This window comes from Oncorhynchus mykiss, chromosome 3, assembly GCF_013265735.2.
Source record: "Oncorhynchus mykiss isolate Arlee chromosome 3, USDA_OmykA_1.1, whole genome shotgun sequence".
Lineage (NCBI taxonomy): Eukaryota > Metazoa > Chordata > Actinopteri > Salmoniformes > Salmonidae > Oncorhynchus > Oncorhynchus mykiss.
This window is the reverse complement of record NC_048567.1, coordinates 10519863-10542129: the sequence shown is the minus strand read 5'-3', so window position 1 is coordinate 10542129 and position 22267 is coordinate 10519863. Positions and strand designations below refer to the sequence as shown.

The window sequence follows — 22267 nt, the reverse complement described above, 5'->3', positions numbered from 1 at the left end:
TGCCATCCAGTTTATTATATTGTACTGTACTATATGTGAACCAGTGAGAATGCCATCCAGTTTATTATATTGTACTGTACTATATGTGAACCAGTGAGAATGCCATCCAGTTTATTATATTGTACTATATGTGAACCAGTGAGAATGCCATCCAGTTTATTATATTGTACTGTACTATATGTGAACCAGTGAGAATGCCATCCAGTTTATTATATTGTACTGTACTATATGTGAACCAGTGAGAATGCCATCCAGTTTATTATATTGTACTGTACTATATGTGAACCAGTGAGATTGCCATCCAGTTTATTATATTGTACTGTACTATATGTGAACCAGTGAGAATGCCATCCAGTTTATTATATTGTACTGTACTATATGTGAACCAGTGAGTAAAGAAACAACAGGTCTGACAGCGTTTCAACCACATCCCCCTCAGACGAAACCTACAGTCAACGGACAGTCAACGGACAGTCAACGGACAGTCAACAGACAGTCAACGGACAGTCAACGGACAGTCAACAGACAGGAAGAGAACATTCAGACCCAGGATTCTCTCAACCACATCCCCCTCAGACGAAACCTACAGTCAACGGACAGTCAACGGACAGTCAACGGACAGTCAACAGACAGGAAGAGAATATTCAGACCCAGGATTCTCTCAACCACATCCCCCTCAGACGAAACCTACAGTCAACGGACAGTCAACAGACAGGAAGAGAATATTCAGACCCAGGATTCTCTCAAACGCAAACACACACACACACACACACACACACACACACACACACACACACACACACCCACACACACACACACACACACACACACACACACACACACACACACACACACACACACACACACACACACACACACCAACCACCAACCAAACCAGGGGTATTGAGATAGCGGTAATCCACACAATGCCATAAAGAGTTATTCCAATTTAAGCAACGAGAGACACATAAAGAAGACCTCACACTAGAACTGAACAACAGTGTTCCCCTTCAGACTGAGGTCTTTCAACAGATCTAAAGTCTTTGTCTTGCCACTATTGAGTGCAGTGATCTGGAAAAGGAGTACTGTAGCCTGGGATTGAATATAGTGTACCAAGCTGATGTTCTGACTGAATAACTTTAACTACATAAACCAGCCACTAGATCAGCTGCAGGACAGATATATAAAGATTAAGGTTGAGTTCAATAGGAGAAAACAATTAAAAGTCCACAAAACCTATACGCTCCCAAGAAAAACTGTTCCGTGAAGGTGTACATAAAGAAAACATGTCTAAAATAAAATATGATTTTAAAGGAAAAAAGGGCTCAACGATAATCAGAAACGTTCAAAACCCCTTGTGCAGTGTTTCTTTAGTAGAAACAAGCTGTGTAAGCACTTTTTGGGTTGTTGATAATGTAAACAATGTTCAGTACCATAGTGAATGCTGCTGTGCTAGCCTAGCAGTGTTGCTCCTACAGAGGACAGGAGAGCAGTGTTAGTGCTGGGTAATGTTTAGCAGTGTTGCTCCTACAGAGGACAGGAGAGCAGTGTTAGTGCTGGGTAATGTTTAGCAGTGTTGCTCCTACAGAGGACAGGAGAGCAGTGTTAGTGCTGGGTAATGTTTAGCAGTGTTGCTCCTACAGAGGACAGTAGAGCAGTGTTAGTGCTGGGTAATGTTTAGCAGTGTTGCTCCTACAGAGGACAGGAGAGCAGTGTTAGTGCTGGGTAATGTTTAGCAGTGTTCTGCAGTGTTTCTGTGTTCTAAGCCAGAGCTGGGTGCTCCCCTCCCGGGTGCTAGGTAATGTTTAGCAGTGTTCTGCAGTGTTTCTGTGTTCTAAGCCAGAGCTGGGTGCTCCCCTCCCGGGTGCTAGGTAATGTTTAGCAGTGTTCTGCAGTGTTTCTGTGTTCTAAGCCAGAGCTGGGTGCTCCCCTCCCGTGTGCTAGGTAATGGTGCAGTTATTGTAAAGAGAACATTAAATATTCAGTGAGAGCCAACAGCGTGGATGTGCAGAATAGGCATATAGAGGTGTCTTATCCGCTTTGTGTGTGTATGTGTTTTTAGGAATATACGGGTGTGTATGTGTGTGTGTGAGTGGTGTGTGTGTGTATATGTGTATGTGTGGTGTGTGTGTGTGTGTGGTGTGTGTGCGTACTATAATTGTGTATGTATACAGTATGTAGGAATATAGGAATATGTGTGTGTGTATGTGGGTCTGTCTGTGTGTGTGTATGTGTGTGTGTCTGTGTGTGTGTATGTGTGTGTCTTCTCCTGGGTTTGCTCTAAGACTGAGGGGCAGTGCAGAGCTCCTAATTGAAAGGGTTTCAAAGGAAATGGCAGAAGTCAGCATGTTACAACACGCTGAAACTGGACTCTGGTGGACTGTTACAATCAGCAGGAGGCTGAGATCCACCACTGTGTGTGTGTGTGTGTGTGCGTGTGTGTGTGTGTGTGTGTGTGTGTGTGTGTGTGTGTGTGTGTGTGTGTGTCTGTGTGGCGGAATGTAGATGTGTGGGATGGAAGACGGTGTGTGTGTTTTACGAAGAGCATTCTGAGCGTCTCCCTCCTCACTGATAGTGACAGCGGTAAAACCCTGCAGTATTAAACAGAAAACAGCACATCTCCAACAGGTGACAGGGGCTGGTATTATGGGTTTCTGAACAAAACACAGCTTTATAAAATATGCATGACATGTCAGTAGCGATGTAGCGGGCTACGCATACACACAAACACACACACACACACCCCACGGCACAGCGCAGCTACGCTAGCTCCAGGAGCCAGATGCTAATGAGGCAAAGCAGTAGGTGTCATGTCAGGCTAGTTGTCTTTTATGTTCTCTCACGTCCTGCTCAGGTGTTTTCCTTCTAACGTCACACACAGGCCACGGCTCAACACGCTGTTGTCTGCCCTTTAAACGAGCCCAACCTAACAACCAACCAATCAGCCATCCAACCAACCAGGGAGGAGAACAGAGAGGCTGTAGGACAGATGTAGGTTTGCATCACTACATGTAGACTACATTGTTACTTAGCTCCTGTCTGCTGAGCAGCAGGAAGCTTGATGTACCTATGGAAACCTGTCATGGCTAACACCTCTAATATAGGTTGAGGCTAGATGTACCTATGGAATCCTGTCATGGCTAACACCTCTAATATAGGTTGAGGCTAGATGTACCTAGGGAATCCTGTCATGGCTAACACCTCTAATATAGGTTGAGGCTAGATGTACCTAGGGAATCCTGTCATGGCTAACACCTCTAATATAGGTTGAGGCTAGATGTACCTATGGAATCCTGTCATGGTTAACACCTCTAATATAGGTAGAGGCTAGATGTACCTATGGAATCCTGTCATGGCTAACACCTCTAATACATGTTGAGGCTAGATGTACCTATGGAAACCTGTCATGGCTAACACCTCTAATATAGGTTGAGGCTAGATGTACCTATGGAATCCTCATGTCTAACACCTCTAATATAGGTTGAGGCTAGATGTACCTATGGAAACCTGTCATGGCTAACACCTCTAATATAGGTTGAGGCTAGATGTACCTATGGAATCCTGTCATGGCTAACACCTCTAATATAGGTTGAGGCTAGATGTACCTATGGAATCCTCATGGCTAACACCTCTAATATAGATGGAGGTGTGCAACACACTCACACTAATTACCTACTGAACATACTTGTTTATTAGCAGGCACTGAGGCAAGCAGCACCAGACAGACAGACAGACAGACAGACAGACAGACAGACAGACACAGTCTCCAGGAGCTGGGATCTGCTGCCATTTAAATGAGAATAAGCAACAACCCAATGAACCAACAACCAGACCAGATCAGCGTTTGAAGTTTTTACCAACCAAAGACCATCATCCAAGCACACTGCAGCATACCAGGACACAAACAGATATAAAGGGAGACTGACTGACAACTAGTGTATGGAGATTGTACAGTGCTTATGGAGACATCGGGTGTCATTGTTTGAGAATAAAGGGAGAAGTTCAGCTGTCGAGAGGAGAAGCTCAGACAAAGGAAGCAGTGAAAACTTAAACTAGAAGAAAATAACAACCATGGATAACGTGGGTGTGTTTGTGTGTGTGTGTGTGCGTATGCGCGTGCGTGTTGGCTATATTGAACGTCAGCGAGGAGATGCTAAAACTCAAAGAGACAAGAGAAAGTCAACACACGCAGCAGGAAGAAAGAAAGAGGCCAAACGATCAGCGGTCAGTCTCGTCCCCACCTCAGGCACGGATAACCACAGTGAACTTTACATGAACACAAACCTCTGTGACCTGCCCTTGCTTGCTGTTAAGTTTATATTGTGCTTGTTGACAAGGTTTACAACCAAATGGCCCTAAATGGAGCCATGCCTGTCACTGCACAACAACAAGAAGTGATGCCTGTCACAGTCACAACAACAGGAAGTGATGCCTGTCACTGCACAACAACAGGAAGTGATGCCTGTCACTGCACAACAACAGGAAGTGATGCCTGTCACAGTCACAACAACAGAAGTAATGTAAGGTCCTTACATCCTCCCAGCCTTTGCCAGGTGTATAGGAGATTACTTCTAGGACGGGGTTGGCCAGGTAACCGTCACTGTCGAAAGAGTAGTCTCTGCCACCCAACGTGATGTTGCTGAAATACCTGACATTGGGAGACAGGGGGCGGGGTGAGGGGGAGGGAGAAAGAGAGTCAGGCGGTGCAGTGAGTGAGACTTCTGGGCCACAGATGAACTGCCCCCTCAGATTTCGCATCTTAAAAAAAATATGAAAGTTAAAAATGTTTGTTTTTTCTCTGTAATACTCTGTAAACCCAGATAGGTTCCCAATCTCATAACTAGCTCCCAATAAGCCATTTCAGGCTGTTCATCAAGTTAAGCTAGCTTACCTAACTATCTTGGCTGGCACGCCTGCTGGCAAGGTTGATAGACTTTAGAAAAGCAAGCAATTACTAAATGTACTGAATAACCCTCACATTCCTTTCAATTTAAGCAAAGATGCATAGAAGCATACTTAGTTTCTTAAAGAAAACACCATTCAGAAGGATACAGACAGTTCAAGAGGTATGCTTAGATACTGTATGCATAAATATATACAGTTGAAGTCATTAGTTTACATACTCCTTAGCCAAATACATTTCAACTCAGTTTTTCACAATTCCTGACATTTAATCTGAGTAAAAATTCCCTGTCTTAGGTCAGTTAGGATCACCACTATATTTTAAGAATGTGAAATGTCAGAATAATAGTAGAGAGAATGATTTATTTCAGCTTTTATTTCTTCCATCACATTCCCAGTCTGTCAGAAGTTTACATACACTCAATTAGTATTTGGCAGCATTGCCTTTAAATTGTTTAACTAGGGTCAAACATTTTGGGTAGCCTTCCACAAGCTTTCCACAATACGTTGGGGGAATTTTGGCCCATTCCTCCTGACAGAGCTGGTGTAACTGAGTCAGGTTTGTAGGCCTCCTTGCTTGCGCACGCTTTTTCAGTTCTGCCCACACATTTTGGGTAGGATTGAGGTCAGGGCTTTGTGATGGCAACTCCAATACCTTGACTTTGTTGTCCTTAAGCCATTTTGCCACAACTTTAGAAGTATGCTTGGGGTCATTGTCCATTTGGAAGACCCATCTGCAACCAAGCTAAATAATAACACATAACACATCATTTCCTTCCTCATGAAGCCATCTATTTTGTGAAGTGCACCAGCCCCTCCTGCAGCAAAGCACCCCCACAACAGTTGGGATGGTGTTCTTTGGCTTGCAAGTGCCCTCCTTTTTCCTCCAAACATAACGATGGTCAATATGGCCAAACTGTTCTATTTTTGTTTCATCAGACCAGAGGACATTTCTCCAGTACGATCTTTGTCCCCATGTGCAGTTGCAAACCATAGTCTGTCTTTTGAGCAGCGGCTTCTTCCTTGCTGAGCGGCCTTTCAGGTTATGTCGATATAGGACTTGTTTTACTGTAGGTTTAGATCATTTTGTACCTGTTTCCTCCAGCATCTTCACAAGGTCCTTTGCTGTTGTTCTGGGATTGATTTGCACTTTTTGCACCACAGTACGTTCATCTCTAGGAGACAGAACACGTCTCCTTCCTGGGCGGTATGACGGCTGCATGGTCCCATGGTGTTTAAACTTGTGTACTATTGTTTGTACAAATGAACGTGGCACCTTCAGACATTTGGAAATTGCTCCCAAGGATGAACCAGACTTGTGGAGGTCTACAATTTTTTTTCTGAGGTCTTGGCAGATTTCTTTGGATTTTCCCATGATGTCAAGCAAAGAGGCACTGAATTTGAAGGTAGGCCTTGAAATACATCCACAGGTACACCTCCAATTGACTCAAATGATGTCAATTAGCCTATCAGAACTTCTAAAGCCATGGAATTTGGAATTTGGAATTTTCCAAGCTGTTTAAAGGCACAGTCAACTTAGTGTATGTAAACTTCTGACCCACTGGAATTGTGATACAGTGAATTATAAGTGAAATAATCTGTCTGTAAACAATTGTTGGAAACATTACTTTTGTCATGCACAAAGTAGATGTCCTATCCGACTTGCAAAAACTATTATTTGTTAACCAGAAATGTGTGGTTAACAAATATATATATATATATATATATGTATATATATATATACAGTTGAAGTCAGAAGTGTACAAACACTTAGGTTGGAGTCATTAAAACTCATTTTTCAACCACTCCACACTATATATATATATATATATATATATATATATATATATATATATTACATATAATTAAGCATAATGATTATGGCTTTGGATTGCAGGAAAAAGCATTTTCAGGTATTTGAAAAATTCTAAATTCTCCAACTTCAGGACGAGGGACCTAGCCCCCCTCCGGACCACCCCCCCAGCCATCTTTTAGTAATTTGTGCCCCCTCTAATTTTTGGGGTACATGACACCCCTGCTGGGCCATGTAAAGGTCTGCAGATATTAAGCAAATAGTACTGCCAGACCACAATTTGTCAGACATTACCAAACATCAGAGTGGTCAGTGTGGATCTTTGAAGTGACACACCTGTATCCCCGGGGGCCTTGCGCAATCTCAACGTATTTTGTTAATAAGACAAGACAGTTTTTATGACCGTTGCATCATCATGTCATCCCAGTGTATTTAGATCTATGACAATAGATCATCAGAGAGAATCATCAGAGAGAATCCTAGTAGGATGCAGTTCCAGCCAGTGAACAGCAGGCAGCAGTACGTAAGGTGCTATCTGTCATCGGTTGCTTTTCCTGTTCTTTATCTTCTCCATTTGGCTGTATCTTCTATTTGCATACCTAATCCCCTTTAAAAAAAGAGTGATTTACAGGAGCAATTAGGTTAAAGTGCCATTTTCGAGGGCACATATTGTTCCCCTAGTTGGCTTGGGGATTTGATCCTGCAAGCTTTTGGTTATTGGCCCAATGCTCTTAACCACTAGGCTACATGCTGCCCTACGCAGGGCTTGTCCTCTTCACCCTCACCCCAACCACCTCCCATGCTCCCCCTTTTCCTCTATCCATCCATCCCTCCTCCCCCCTCACCTCATCCTGCCCCGCACCCTGTGTGTTTGATTGGATTCCGTCATGCAGTTGGTGACAAAGTTTGGCCCTCCGGAGGCCCCATAGTCGCGGCGCAGTGCCACCGCCCCGTGGGTCAGTATGGACACGCCCCGGGCGATCCTCATGCGGGGCTTGTCCTTCCAGCCCTGCGGACGCACGGCGAACAGGGCCCTGGGGAGACCCTCCATGCCAAGGCCGGACAGGGCTGGCCCCACAGCGAACCACATGTGAGAGGGTCCAGCCTGACCCGCGGCCCAGGCTGCTTTAAACACCAGCTCGGCCTCCTCCTGGGAACAGTAGAGCAGACGTACCTGGTGGAGGGGAATACAGGGGAGGAGGAGAGGGGAGATACATGGGTACATCGTGAGATAAGGGGAGACAGGGAGAGAGAGAGACAGAAGGCTGGAGAGAGAGAGGGCGAGGGGCAGAACAGCAGACTACCTGGAGGAGTAGAATACAGGGGAGGAGGGGGAGACAGACATATACAATAGTGATATACGTAAAGGCCAAGGGTCAAGGGAGACAGATAGGAGGAAGGGGAGGGAGAGATGGAGAGACAGAGGTTGCTAGAGGAGGGGAAGAGGAGAGGAGAGATATACAGGTTATGTAGTGAGATTAGGGCCATGGGATATGGAGGGAGGCAGAGAGATAGAGATAGAGAGAGAGAGAGAGAGAGAGAGAGAGAGAGAGGGAAGGAAGGAGCAACAAGACTCTCCTATAGATGAAAGACAAAGCTATACTAACTAGTGAGGTGAGGGTTAAAGGATAGAAGCTGAAGGAGGACAGGAGGGAGAGATGGCAGGAGGAGTAAGGGGGAGGGGGAAGACAGGAGGAGTAAGGAGGAGGGGGAGAAGGTGGGAGAAGGCAGAAGGAGTATGGAGGAGGGGGAAGACAGGAGGAGTAAGGAGGAGGGGGAGAAGACAGGAGGAGGAAGGAGGAGGGGGAGAAGACAGGAGGAGTAAGGAGGAGGGGGAGAAGACAGGAGGGGTAAGGAGGGGGGAGAAGACAGGGGGGGTAAGGAGGATGGGGAAGACAGGAGGAGTAAGGAGGATGGGGAGAAGACAGGAGGAGTAAGGAGGAGGGGGAGAAGACAGGAGGAGTAAGGAGGAGGGGGAGAAGACAGGAGGAGTAAGGAGGAGGGTGGGAAGACATGAGGAGTAAGGAGGAGGGGGAAAAGACAGGAGGAGTAAGGGGAGGGGGAGAAGAAAGGAGGAGTAAGGAGGATGGGGAAGACAGGAGGAGTAAGGAGGATGGGGAAGACAGGAGGAGTAAGGAGGATGGGGAGAAGAAAGGGGGAGTAAGGAGGAGGGGGAGAAGACAGGAGGAGTAAGGGGGAGGGGGAGAAGACAGGAGGAGTAGGGAGGAGGGGGAGAAGACAGGAGGAGTAAGGAGGAGGGGGAGAAGACAGGAGGAGTAAGGGGGAGGGGGAGAAGACAGGAGAAGACAGGAGGAGGGGGAGAAGGCAGGAGGAGTAAAGGGGAGGGGGAGAAGAAAGGAGGAGTAAGGAGGATGGGGAAGACAGGAGGAGTAAGAAGGAGGGGGAGAAGACAGGAGGAGTAAGAAGGAGGGGGAGAAGACAGGAGGGGTAAGGAGGATGGGGAGAAGACAGGGGGAGTAAGGAGGATGGGGGAGAAGACAGGAGAAGACAGTGGGGGTAAGGAGGATGGGGAAGACAGGAGGAGTAAGGAGGATGGAGAAGACAGGAGGAGTAAGGAGGAGGGGGAGAAGACAGGAGGAGTAAGGAGGGGGAGAAGACAGGAGGAGTAAGGAGGAGGGGAGAAGACAGGAGGAGTAAGGAGGAGGGGGGAAGACAGGAGGAGTAAGGAGGAGGGGGAAAAGACAGGAGGAGTAAGGGGAGGGGGAGAAGACAGGAGGAGTAAGGGGGAGGGGGAGAAGACAGGAGGAGTAAGGAGGAGGGGGAGAAGACAGGAGGAGTAAGGGGGAGGGGGAGAAGACAGGAGAAGACAGGAGGGGTAAGGAGGATGGGGAAGACAGGAGGAGTAAGGAGGAGGGGGAGAAGACAGGAGAAGACAGGAGGAGGGGGAGAAGGCAGGAGGAGTAAGGAGAGAAGTAAGAGCTGATGTTACTGCTGTGTTTATGAGCATACTAATGACAGACAGTAGGAGATGACACATATGTGTTAATGAGTTTGAGCATGACGAAGGAGGGAGACAATATGACAGTGGGGGGTAGAGAGAGAGACAGAGGGATGGGGAGAATGAGAGAAGGGAGGGGGTCTAAAGAGCAAACACACCTGAGGGAAAATGGGAGAGGTTAAACGCTGACATATGTAATTAAAAGCAGCAGAGTCTTGGGAGATAGGGAGGGAGGGGGAGAGATGGGGGAGAGAGGGAGAGAGAGAATGGAGTACAGTATTGAGAAGGGAAGTATCAAGCAGATTAGTCACTCGTGGGAGAAAAGGGGGGATGAGAGAGGGAAGTGATGGGGGATGGGGGATGGGGGAGAAGAGAAAAAAGAGGCAGACATATTTTGGTAAAATCAGGCCCTGGGGAGATAAGATATATAGTAACAGCAGGGGAGTAGGGAGAGAGAGAGAAGGAGAGAAAGAGAGAGTGAAAGGGAGGGATGGATGGAGAGAGAGAGAAGGAGAGAAAGAGAGAGCGATAGGGAGGGATGGATGGAGAGAGAGAGAAGGAGAGAAAGAGAGAGCGAAAGGAGGGATGGATGGAGAGAGAGAGAGGGAGAGAAAGAGAGAGCGATAGGGAGGGATGGATGGAGAGAGAGAGAAGGAGAGAAAGAGAGAGTGTGCGATAGGGAGGGATGGATGGATGGGGAGAGAGAAGGAGAGAAAGAGAGAGCGATAGAGAGGGATGGATGGATGGGGAGAGAGAGAGCAAAAGGGAGGGATGGATGGAGAGAGAGAGAAGGAGAGAAAGAGAGAGCGATAGGGAGGGATGGATGGAGAGAGCGAGAAGGAGAGAAAGAGAGAGCGATAGGGAGGGATGGATAGAGAGAGAGAGAAGAGAGAAAGAGAGAGCGAAAGGGAGGGATGGATGGAGAGAGAGAAGGAGAGAAAGAGAGAGCGATAGGGAGGGATGGATGGAGAGAGAGAGAAGGAGAGAAAGAGAGAGCGATAGGGAGGGATGGATGGAGAGAGAGAGGGAGGACGAGAGCACAGTAGATCACTCCAACAATGCCACAATTGCTGAGGAAGGGAGAAACAGGGTGGAGAAGGTTTTAAGGGGGTGAGATAGGGGAAACACGGTTAAGTGAAATGCTGACAGATACTGGGAGAGAAAGGGGAGAGGGGGACTAGCAGAATGGGAGAAAGGGGAGGGGTTTAGTATAGGGTAGAATAGATAAGGACAGAGGAAGGAAAAAGAGTTATAGAGAGAGGCAGGGATGAAGGGAGTGGAGGAGACAGAGAATTAAGAATTTTGAGAATTGTGCCTTCATTGAATTTTGAACTGTAATGGCTTGGCAAAACAATCCAGCCCGGATGCCAATAAACCTCCAGTGAATTGGAGAGAGAGAGAGAGAGAGAGAGAGAGAGAGAGAGAGAGAGAGAGAGAGAGAGAGAGGGGGGCGAGAGAGAGAGAGGGGCGAGAGAGAGAGAGAGAGAGAGAGAGAGAGAGAGAGAGAGAGAGAGAGAAATGGAGAGGAAGAGAGAGAGCGAAATGGATATAAAGACAAATAAGCAGAGGCAGAAACAGAAAGAGAGGGGGAGAAAGAGAGAGCTATTTAAGTGGAAATGGATCCTGTGCACCTGCGTTAGCCCCACACACTGTTGAATACACATTGAGAGAGAACAGCAGGAAAAAAAAGGGACAGAAGCAGATAGAGTCTTTAATGCAAACACACACTGTCACTGAGCAGACAGACACAAGCACTGATTATCACTGGGAGAGCGAGAAAGAGAGGGGAAACACAGCGAGAAAAGGAGAGAGAGTGGGTGAAGAGAGAGGGGAAGGCAGAGGAGGGATGAGAGAGAGCAATAAGGGAGGGGAGAGAAGCAGAGAAAAGGGGAGGGTTAGGGTTAATGCACTGCGCATAGGCAGCCCGCTGCGGGCACTATGTTATATTAACAGTGACACCAGCCGAGAGGAGCCTAAGGAATCCAATCCAATACACACACACACACACATACACACACACACACATACACACACACACACACACACACACACACACACACACACACACACACACACACACACACACACACACACACACACACACACACACACACACACACACACACACACAGGGAGACAGAGCTGCAGTGGCCATGCTGAGACATTTGAGACACTGAGACCCAGACTGAACCAACCCAACAGAGAGCAGTGGTGTTCAGTATGTCTACAGGCAAAGAGACATGCTGCGGAGAGAGGGAGAATGAAGGAGGGAGGGAGGAATTCAGCTTGAGAGACAGTTTTGAAAAGAAAGGAAAATAGAATGAAGGAGCAAAGGGAGAGAGAAAGAACGGGCACACACTAGTCATGAAGGGATGGAGTGATGAGAAGAACAGAGGGATAGAGGAGAGAGAGGAGAGAGAGCCACAGGGACAGAGGGAGAGAGGAAGAAGGAGGAGGAACCCAGCCAACCCAGCCAGCCACATGGAGTCTCATGGCCACTCAGTAACACTTCCTTCCCCTTTTCTCCCCCTCCCCCCCTCCCTCCCCCCTGTCTCACCTGCGCCTCGTTCTCCTTGAGCAGCCTGCGCGTGCGTGCCCCTCCCGGGTCGTCCGTCACGTTCAGCATGACCACGCTCTTCTTCTCCCAGCCGATGAACGAGCCGTCCGTCAGGCCGTCCACCACCGACAGGAAGTCCTGGTAGCCATGGTGACGGGTGGACACCACTGAGAAGGTGGTCCAGTCGTACTCCTCTAGTATTTTGAAGATGACCTCCAGCTGGAGGCTGGTGGATGAGCTGAACTGGAGGAAGATGGAGCCTGACTCCTGCAGTAGAGGAGCACACCTTAAAGTTCTATAGACACAGGCAAGCACACGGGACAGAACGCTGCCAAACAGGAAGCACAACATCAGCTTTCCTCTAGGAGGTCTAGGAGTAGAGCACCTTCTCCACTTCAAAACAGCTCAACACGTTGCTGTTGTTTTTTTATCACTGAACGGGACCCCTGTAATATCTCCGTTTCACAGCGTTGTCTCCCGTTTTACACCTTCTGAACACAACCCAGCATTGAGGATGAAGGGGTTTTCTGGGGTTCTGATTTGGTTAGGATTTGGGTTGGGTAAACTGATCCTACAGTGTAGATACAGTGCCTTGCGAAAGTATTCGGCCCCCTTGAACTTTGCGACCTTTTGCCACATTTCAGGCTTCAAACATAAAGATATAAAACTGTATTTTTTTGTGAAGAATCAACAACAAGTGGGACACAGTCATGAAGTGGAACGACATTTATTGGATATTTCAAACTTTTTTAACAAATCAAAAACTGAAAAATTGGGCGTGCAAAATTATTCAGCCCCTTTACTTTCAGTGCAGCAAACTCTCTCCAGAAGTTCAGTGAGGATCTCTGAATGATCCAATGTTGACCTAAATGACTAATGATGATAAATACAATCCACCTGTGTGTAATCAAGTCTCCGTATAAATGCACCTGCACTGTGATAGTCTCAGAGGTCCGTTAAAAGCGCAGAGAGCATCATGAAGAACAAGGAACACACCAGGCAGGTCCGAGATACTGTTGTGAAGAAGTTTAAAGCCGGATTTGGATACAAAAAGATTTCCCAAGCTTTAAACATCCCAAGGAGCACTGTGCAAGCGATAATATTGAAATGGAAGGAGTATCAGACCACTGCAAATCTACCAAGACCTGGCCGTCCCTCTAAACTTTCAGCTCATACAAGGAGAAGACTGATCAGAGATGCAGCCAAGAGGCCCATGATCACTCTGGATGAACTGCAGAGATCTACAGCTGAGGTGGGAGACTCTGTCCATAGGACAACAATCAGTCGTATATTGCACAAATCTGGCCTTTATGGAAGAGTGGCAAGAAGAAAGCCATTTCTTAAAGATATCCATAAAAAGTGTTGTTTAAAGTTTGCCACAAGCCACCTGGGAGACACACCAAACATGTGGAAGAAGGTGCTCTGGTCAGATGAAACCAAAATTGAACTTTTTGGCAACAATGCAAAACGTTATGTTTGGCGTAAAAGCAACACAGCTCATCACCCTTGAACACACCATACCCACTGTCAAACATGGTGGTGGCAGCATCATGGTTTGGGCCTGCTTTTCTTCAGCAGGGACAGGGAAGATGGTTAAAATTGATGGGAAGATGGATGGAGCCAAATACAGGACCATTCTGGAAGAAAACCTGATGGAGTCTGCAAAAGACCTGAGACTGGGACGGAGATTTGTCTTCCAACAAGACAATGATCCAAAACATAAAGCAAAATATACAATGGAATGGTTCGAAAATAAACATATCCAGGTGTTAGAATGGCCACGTCAAAGTCCAGACCTGAATCCAATCGAGAATCTGTGGAAAGAACTGAAAACTGCTGTTCACAAATGCTCTCCATCCAACCTCACTGAGCTCGAGCTGTTTTGCAAGGAGGAATGGGAAAAAATGTCAGTCTCTCGATGTGCAAAACTGATAGAGACATACCCCAAGCGACTTACAGCTGTAATCGCAGCAAAAGGTGGCGCTACAAAGTATTAACTTAAGGGGGCTGAATAATTTTGCACGCCCAATTTTTCAGTTTTTGATTTGTTAAAAAAGTTTGAAATATCCAATAAATGTCGTTCCACTTCATGATTGTGTCCCACTTGTTGTTGATTCTTCACAAAAAAATACAGTTTTATATCTTTATGTTTGAAGCCTGAAATGTGGCAAAAGGTCGCAAAGTTCAAGGGGGCCGAATACTTTCGCAAGGCACTGTATGTGTCTATGGGTAAACTCTGCCCAGAGCCAGAATGCAGCCCAAAGGTGTTTAGAATAAGCCTCACTGGTAAATTGAATAGCAAATATGTTAGCATGCCATATTATCGCAATCCCTAACCCATTAACTATTTTTTAAGAATTGTTAACATTCATCAATCCAGATCTAGCAGGATATGATGTATTTTAAGGTAAGGATTTAGAGACAGTCAGCTGATCCTAGATCTACACTGCCTTCTGAAATATTCAACCCGTTGACATTTTCCACGTTTTGTTACATTACAGCTTTTTTCTCAAATGGATTAAATAAAAATTGTGCCTCATCAATCTACACACAGACCATCTCTACAAAGAACTACAACTCCCATGACTATCCGATGTCTGTTCAGGGTGAAGAGGCATACTGGGGGTTGAAGTTTTCATGGGACGGCTACAGTGGTAGAGTAAAAGCAGGCTAAAACACAGAAGATGATTGTTGAGTGAAGTCTCCAATGACCGCTGGATCTAGTCTTTTCCATAGATTTGGATTACATTTAGATGGGAGTGTGTGTGTGTGTGTGTGGGGGGGGGGTCTTCAAAGGAAGGGCATCAAAGAGGTTTGAATGCATTCCTCAGGAGTTAAACAGTTATTTGTAAAAACAAATGTATTGGTGTTGTTTTTTCTAGCTACTAGGCAGGATGCATGTCTGAAACGTTTTAATTTACACACATATACTGTAAATAACGCAACCCCCTCTCTTTCTCTCTCTCTCTCTCTCTCAAGTGTTTTATTGGCATGGGAAACATATGTTCACATTGCCAAATCAAGTGAAATAGATAATAAACGAAAGTGTAATAAACAATAGAAAATGATCAGTAAACATAACATTCACAAAGGTTTCAGAGGAATAATGACATTTCAGATGCCATATTATGGCTATATACAGTGTTATAACGATGTGCAACTTGTTAAAGTACAAAAGGGAAAAATAATTCAACATAAATATGGGTTGTACTGTATGTTCTCTTTCTCTCTCTCTCTCTCTCTCTCTCTCTCTCTCTCTCTCTCTCTCCCATCCACACACACACACACACACACACACACACACACACACACACACACACACGCACACACACACACACACACACACACACACACACACACACACACACACGGATAGTTGTGACACATCCGAGGGACAGCTGTAGTAGCAGCCCAGTTTGGTGCCATTTACAGGTCAAACACAGCAGTGTCTCAGGATGTCTGACTCAGCTTCTTATAGCACACTGTCCCCAACACCAACCCCTATACCCCAATCCCTATACCCTGACCCCTATACCCCAACCCCTATACCCCAACTCCTATACCCCAACCACTATACCCCAACTCCTATACCACAACCACTATACCCCAACCCCTATACCCCAACACCAACGCAATTACCCTAACCCCTACGCCCCAACACCAACCCTATACCCCAACCCCTTTACCCCAACACCAACAAAATTACCCCAACCCCTATACCCCAACCCCTATACCCCAACACCAACCCTATACCCCAACTTTATACCCCAACACCAACCCTATACCCCAACCACAATACCCAAACACCAACACTATACCCCAAATCCAACCCAAAACCAACACCAACCCTATACCCCAACACCAACCCTATACCCCAACCCTATACCCCAACACCAACCCTATACCCCAGTCCAATACCCCAACACCAAACCTATACCCCAACACCAACCCTATACCCCAACCCTATACCCCAACACCAACCCTATACCCCAGTCCAATACCCCAACACCAACACCAACCCTATACCCCAACACCAACCCTATACCCCAAAACCAACCCAACCCCTATACCTAACACCAACGCTATATCCCAACACTATTCCTCAACCTAACCCAACCCCTATACCCCAACCCTATACCCCAACACCAACCCTATACCCCAAATCCAACCCAACACCAACACCAACCCTATACCCCAACACCAACCCTATACCCCAAATCCAACCCAACACCAACACCAACCCTATACCCCAACACCAACCCAATACCCAGACACCAACCCTATACCCAAAACCAACTCTATACCCCAAAACCAACCCTATACCCCAAAACCAACCCAAACCCTATACCTAACACCAACACTATATCCAAACACTATACCTCAACCTAACCTAACCCAACCCCTATACCCCAACCCTATACCCCAACACCAACCCTATACCCCAACCCTATACCCCAACACCAACCCTATATCCCAACACCAACCCTATACCCCCACACCAACCTTATACCCCAACCACTATACCTCAACCTAACCCAACCCCTATACCCCAACCCTATACCCCAACACCAACCCTATATCCCAACACCAACCCTAAACCCCAAAACCAACCCAAACCCTATACCTAACACCAACGCTATATCCCAACACTATACCTCAACCTAACCCAACCCCTATACCCCAACCCTATACCCCAACCCAACCACTATACCCCAACACCAACTCCATACCCCAACCCTATATCCCAACACCAACCCCTATATCCCAACACTAACCCTATACCTCAACCCAACGCAACCCCTATACCCCAACACCAACCATATACCTCAACCCAACCCAACCCCTATACCCTACCACCAATCATATACCTCAACCCAACCCCTATTCCCCAACACCAACCATATACCTCAACCCAACCCAACCCCAATACCCTACCACCAATCATATACCTCAACCCAACCCCTATACCCCATCACCAACATTATACCTCAATCTAACCCCAACCCCTATACAAAACCCAACCCCTATACCCAGAACCAACCCAAACCCTATACCCCAACACAAACACCAACCCTATACCTCAACCTAACCCCAACCCAACCCCTATATCCCTACCCAACTCTTGGAAAAAGGGTTCCGAAAGGGTTCTTCGGCTGACCCCATAGAATAACCCTTTTTGGTTCCAGGTAGAACTATTTTTGGTTCTAGGTAGAACTCCTTTGGGTTCCCTCTGTGAAAAGAGTTCTACATTAAACTCATAAGTGTTCTACCTGAAACCAAAAGGGTTCTTCAAGGGGTTCTCCAATGGGGACAGCTGAAAACCCTTATAGGTTCTAGATAGCACCTTTTTTCTGAGAGTGTATACCCCAACACCAACCCCAACCCATCCCCCACACCCATACATAATCCCTATCCCAGCCCAGACCCCCTGTCCTCCATCCAGCAGCTACCAATCATGATTCTGAGCATTCCGCATCCTCATATCCATCCCAGGACTATGGTCAATTCTCGGTCACTTCAAGAGATAAATTGAAATACAGTTCTGGAATATTGTTCAAGTACTTCATGAATTGACTGAATTGAAATTGATTATTTGACCTCCCCATCCATCCAGTTCTAACCAGTCCAAATGAGAGATGTCGGGGGGAGAGAGATGGGGGGAGAGAGAGATGGAGGGGAAAGAGAGAGAGAGAACACTGTATATATATATATACATAATATGACATTTGAAATGTCTTTATTGTTTTGACATTTCTGTATGTGTAATGTTTACTTTTAATTTGTATTGTTTATTTAACTTTTGTATATTATCTACCTCACTTGCTTTGGCAATGTTAACACATGTTACCCATGCCAATAAAGCCCCTTGAATTGAATTGAATTGAATTGAGAGAGAGGAGAGAGAGAGAGAGAAAAAGAGAAAGAGAAAGAGAGAGAGAGATGGGACACGGGTGTAAGGTCTGTGAAGCCTGCTGAGTTAGACCAGGTGGCAGGATCATCCACTTAATCCTACCAGAGATTTCTCTCTCTAACCCTGATTCTCTCTCTCTCTCTGTGTCTCTCTCTGCATGCTGGGAGTGATTTGTGCATGCTGGGAATTGTTTGAGTGAAGGAGTGCGTGTGTTGTGGAGAGTTAGATATTCACAACTTTCTTTCGGTTTGCTATTTCTTGGTGGCATTTTTTTGGGTTAAGGTTATTAAGGTTATTATTTTTACTTTTTTTGTTGTGGTAGAATTAAGTTTTTTGTTTTTCGTATCGAAATTACCCTGATTTTGGCGGGGATGGCAGCCCGAATGGGGATGCCGTCCCTGTCACTTCGGCACGGTTTTAGGTGTGTTACTGAAGCTACTGTCACGGTGGAGGAGTTTTGTCACGCCCTGACCATAGTTTACTTTGTATTTTCTATGTTTTGATTGGTCAGGGTGTGATCTGAGTGGGCATTCTATGTTTCATGTCTTGTTTGTCTATTTCTATGTTCAGCCTGATATGGTTCTCAGTCAGAGGCAGGTGTTCGTCATTGTCTCTGATTGGGAACCATATTTAGGTAGCCTGGGTTTCACTGTGTGTTTGTGGGTGATTGTTCCTGTCTATGTGTTTTCACCAGATAGGCTGTTTAGGTTTTCGTTACGTTCATCACGTTCTTTATTTTTGTATGTGGTGTGTATGTATGGGGATTGTAGCTAGTGGGGTGTTCTAGCTAAGTCTATGGCTGTCTGAAGTGGTTCTCAATCAGAGGCAGGTGTTTATCGTTGTCTCTGATTGGGAACCATATTTAGGCAGCCATATTCTTTGAGTTTGTCGTGGGTGATTGTCCTTAGTGTCCTGATGTCATTGGTCTGTGTTAGGTTACACAAGTATAGGCTGTTTCGGTTTTCGTTAAGTTTATTGTTTTGATAGTGTTTGTGTTTAGTGTGTTACTTCATTAAACATGGATTGCAATAGACATGCCGCATTTTGGTCCGACTCTCCTTCTCATCAAGAAAACCGTTACAGAATCACCCACCACAAAAGGACCAAGCAGCGTGTCAACAGGCAGGAGCAGCGCGAGGAGAAGCGCAATAAGGATTTCTGGACATGGGAGGAAATCCTCGACGGGAGAGGACCCTGGGCTAAACCAGGGGAGTGTAGCCGCACTAAGGTGCAGCGGGAGAAGAAACAACAGGAACAGCCCAAAGAGGAGTACAGTATGGAGTATACTACTTGGGAGGAGATCGACAGGTGGGCGGCCGACCCAGGGAGAGTGCAGGAGCCCGCCTGGGATTCGCTGGAGCAGTGCGAGGAAGGTTACCGTAGAATGGAGGCGGTGAAAGCAGAGAGGCGCTGGTATGAGAAGGCAGCTCGGCGACGCGGATGGAAGCTTGAGAGGCAGCCCCAAAAATTTCTTGGGGGGGGGGCTAACAGGGAGTATGGCTATGCCAGGTAGGAGACCTGGGCAGACTCCCTGTGCTTACCGGGGGGCTAGAGAGACCGGACAGGCACCGTGTTATGCAGTGGTGCGCACGGTGTCTCCAGTGCGGGTGCATAGCCCGGTGCGGTATATTCCAGCTCCGCGTGTCTGCCGGGCTAGATTGAGCGTCGAGCCTAATGCCATGAAGCCGGCTCTACGCAGCTGGTCCCCAGTGCGTCTCCTTGGGCCGGTTTACATGGCACCAGCCTTGCGCTCGGTGTCTCCGGTTCGCCTGCATAGTCCAGTGCGGGCTATTCCACCTCGCCGCACTGGCAGGGCGACCGTGAGCATTCAACCAGGTAAGGTTGGGCAGGCTCGGTGCTCAAGAGCTCCAGTGCGCCTGCACGGTCCGGTTTTTCCAGTACCACCTCCACACCCCAGCCCTCCGGTAGCAGCTCCCCGCACTAGGCTTCCTGTGCGTGTCCTCGGCCCAGTACCACCAGTGCCAGCACCACGCATCAGGCCTACAGTGCGCCTCGCCTGTCCAGCGCTGCCAGAGCCTCCCTTCTCTTCAGCGCTGTCGGAGTCTCCCGCCTGTTTAGCGCTGTTAGAGCCTGCCTCCTCTGCAGCGCTGTCGGAGTCTCCCGCCTGTTTAGCGCTGTTAGAGCCTTCCTTCTCTACAGCGCTGCCGGAGTCTCCCGCCTGTTCAGAACTGCCAGTTTGCATAGAGCTGCCAGTTTGCATAGAGCTGCCAGTTTGCATAGAGCTGCCAGTTTGCATAGAGCTGCCAGTCTGCAAGGAGCTGCCAGTCTGCAAGGAGCTGCCAGTCTGCAAGGAGCTGCCAGTCTGCAAGGAGCTGCCAGTCTGCAAGGAGCTGCCAGGCTGCAAGGAGCCGCCAGAGCTGCCTGTCTGCAGGATGCCGCCAAAGCTGCCAGTCTGCAAGGAGCCGCCAGAGCTGCCAGTCTGCATGGAGCTGCCAGTCTGCAAGGAGCCGCCAGAGCTGCCAGTTAGCATGGAGCAGCCAGGGCCGCCAGTCAGCATGGAGCAGCCAGGGCCGCCAGTCAGCATGGAGCAGCCAGGGCCGCCAGTCAGCATGGAGCAGCCAGGGCCGCCAGTCAGCATGGAGCAGCCAGTCAGCATGGAGCAGCCAGTCAGCATGGAGCAGCCAGAGCAGCCAGTCAGCATGGAGCAGCCAGAGCTGCCAGTCAGCATGGAGCAGCCAGTCAGCATGGAGCAGCCAGAGCTACCAGTCATCATGGAGCAGCCAGAGCAGTCTGCCAGCATGGAGCAGCCAGAGCTGTCAGTCAGCATGGAGCAGCCAGAGCAGCCAGTCTGTGTCGACCAGTCTCTTCCAGATCTGCCAGTCGTCCAGACTCTTCCAGATCTGCCAGTCGTCCAGACTCTTCCAGATCTGCCAGTCGACCAGACTCTTCCAGATCTGCCAGTCGTCCAGACTCTTCCAGATCTGCCAGTCGACCAGACTCTTCCAGATCTGCCAGTCGACCAGACTCTTCCAGATCTGCCCGTCGTCCAGACTCTTCCAGATCTGCCAGTCGTCCAGACTCTTCCAGATCTGCCAGTCGTCCAGACTCTTCCAGATCTGCCAGTCGTCCAGACTCTTCCAGATCTGCCAGTCGACCAGACTCTTCCAGATCTGCCAGTCGACCAGACTCTTCCAGATCTGCCAGTCGACCAGACTCTTCCAGATCTGCCAGTCGACCAGACTCTTCCAGATCTGCCAGTCGGCCAGATTCTCCCAGATCTGCCAGTCGTCCAGATTCTCCCAGATCCGCCAGTCAGCCAGGATCTTCCAGAACCGCCAGCCAGCCAGGATCTGCCGGATCTAACCACCTGCCTGAGCTTCTTCTCAGTGCTGAGCTTCTTCTCAGTGCTGAGCTTCCTCTCAGGGCTGAGCTACCCATCTGTCCCGAGTTACCTCTGTCCCAAGCTGTCCCTCTGTCCCATGTTATCATTGTGGTGGGTAACCTATTTAGGGACGTTTAGGAGGGGGATTAAAACTGTCATGGAGTGGGGTCCACGTCCAGCGCCAGAGCCGCCACCGCGGACAGATGCCCACCCAGACCCTCCCCTATAGGTTCAGGTTTTGCGGCCGGAGTCCGCACCTTGGGGGGGGGGTACTGTCACGCCCTGACCATAGTTTACTTTGTATTTTCTATGTTTTGATTGGTCAGGGTGTGATCTGAGTGGGCATTCTATGTTTCATGTCTTGTTTGTCTATTTCTATGTTCAGCCTGATATGGTTCTCAGTCAGAGGCAGGTGTTCGTCATTGTCTCTGATTGGGAACCATATTTAGGTAGCCTGGGTTTCACTGTGTGTTTGTGGGTGATTGTTCCTGTCTATGTGTTTTCACCAGATAGGCTGTTTAGGTTTTCGTTACGTTCATCACGTTCTTTATTTTTGTATGTGGTGTGTATGTATGGGGATTGTAGCTAGTGGGGTGTTCTAGCTAAGTCTATGGCTGTCTGAAGTGGTTCTCAATCAGAGGCAGGTGTTTATCGTTGTCTCTGATTGGGAACCATATTTAGGCAGCCATATTCTTTGAGTTTGTCGTGGGTGATTGTCCTTAGTGTCCTGATGTCATTGGTCTGTGTTAGGTTACACAAGTATAGGCTGTTTCGGTTTTCGT

General features: G+C 47.6%; 1 protein-coding gene across 1 annotated transcript in view; it reads right to left on the bottom strand.

Annotated features, from left to right (window-relative positions):
- The window catches only part of LOC110520829 (glutamate receptor ionotropic, NMDA 2D), a 173299-nt gene that overhangs the window by 62927 nt on the left and 88105 nt on the right, over positions 1-22267 (bottom strand). Inside the window, exons 4-6 of the mRNA XM_036963819.1 lie at positions 12232-12498; positions 7561-7889; positions 4534-4648 (exon numbers count right to left, since the gene is read on the bottom strand). Of these exons, the coding sequence (XP_036819714.1) occupies positions 4534-4648; positions 7561-7889; positions 12232-12498 (711 nt within the window). The remainder of the gene's footprint in view (positions 1-4533; positions 4649-7560; positions 7890-12231; positions 12499-22267) is intronic.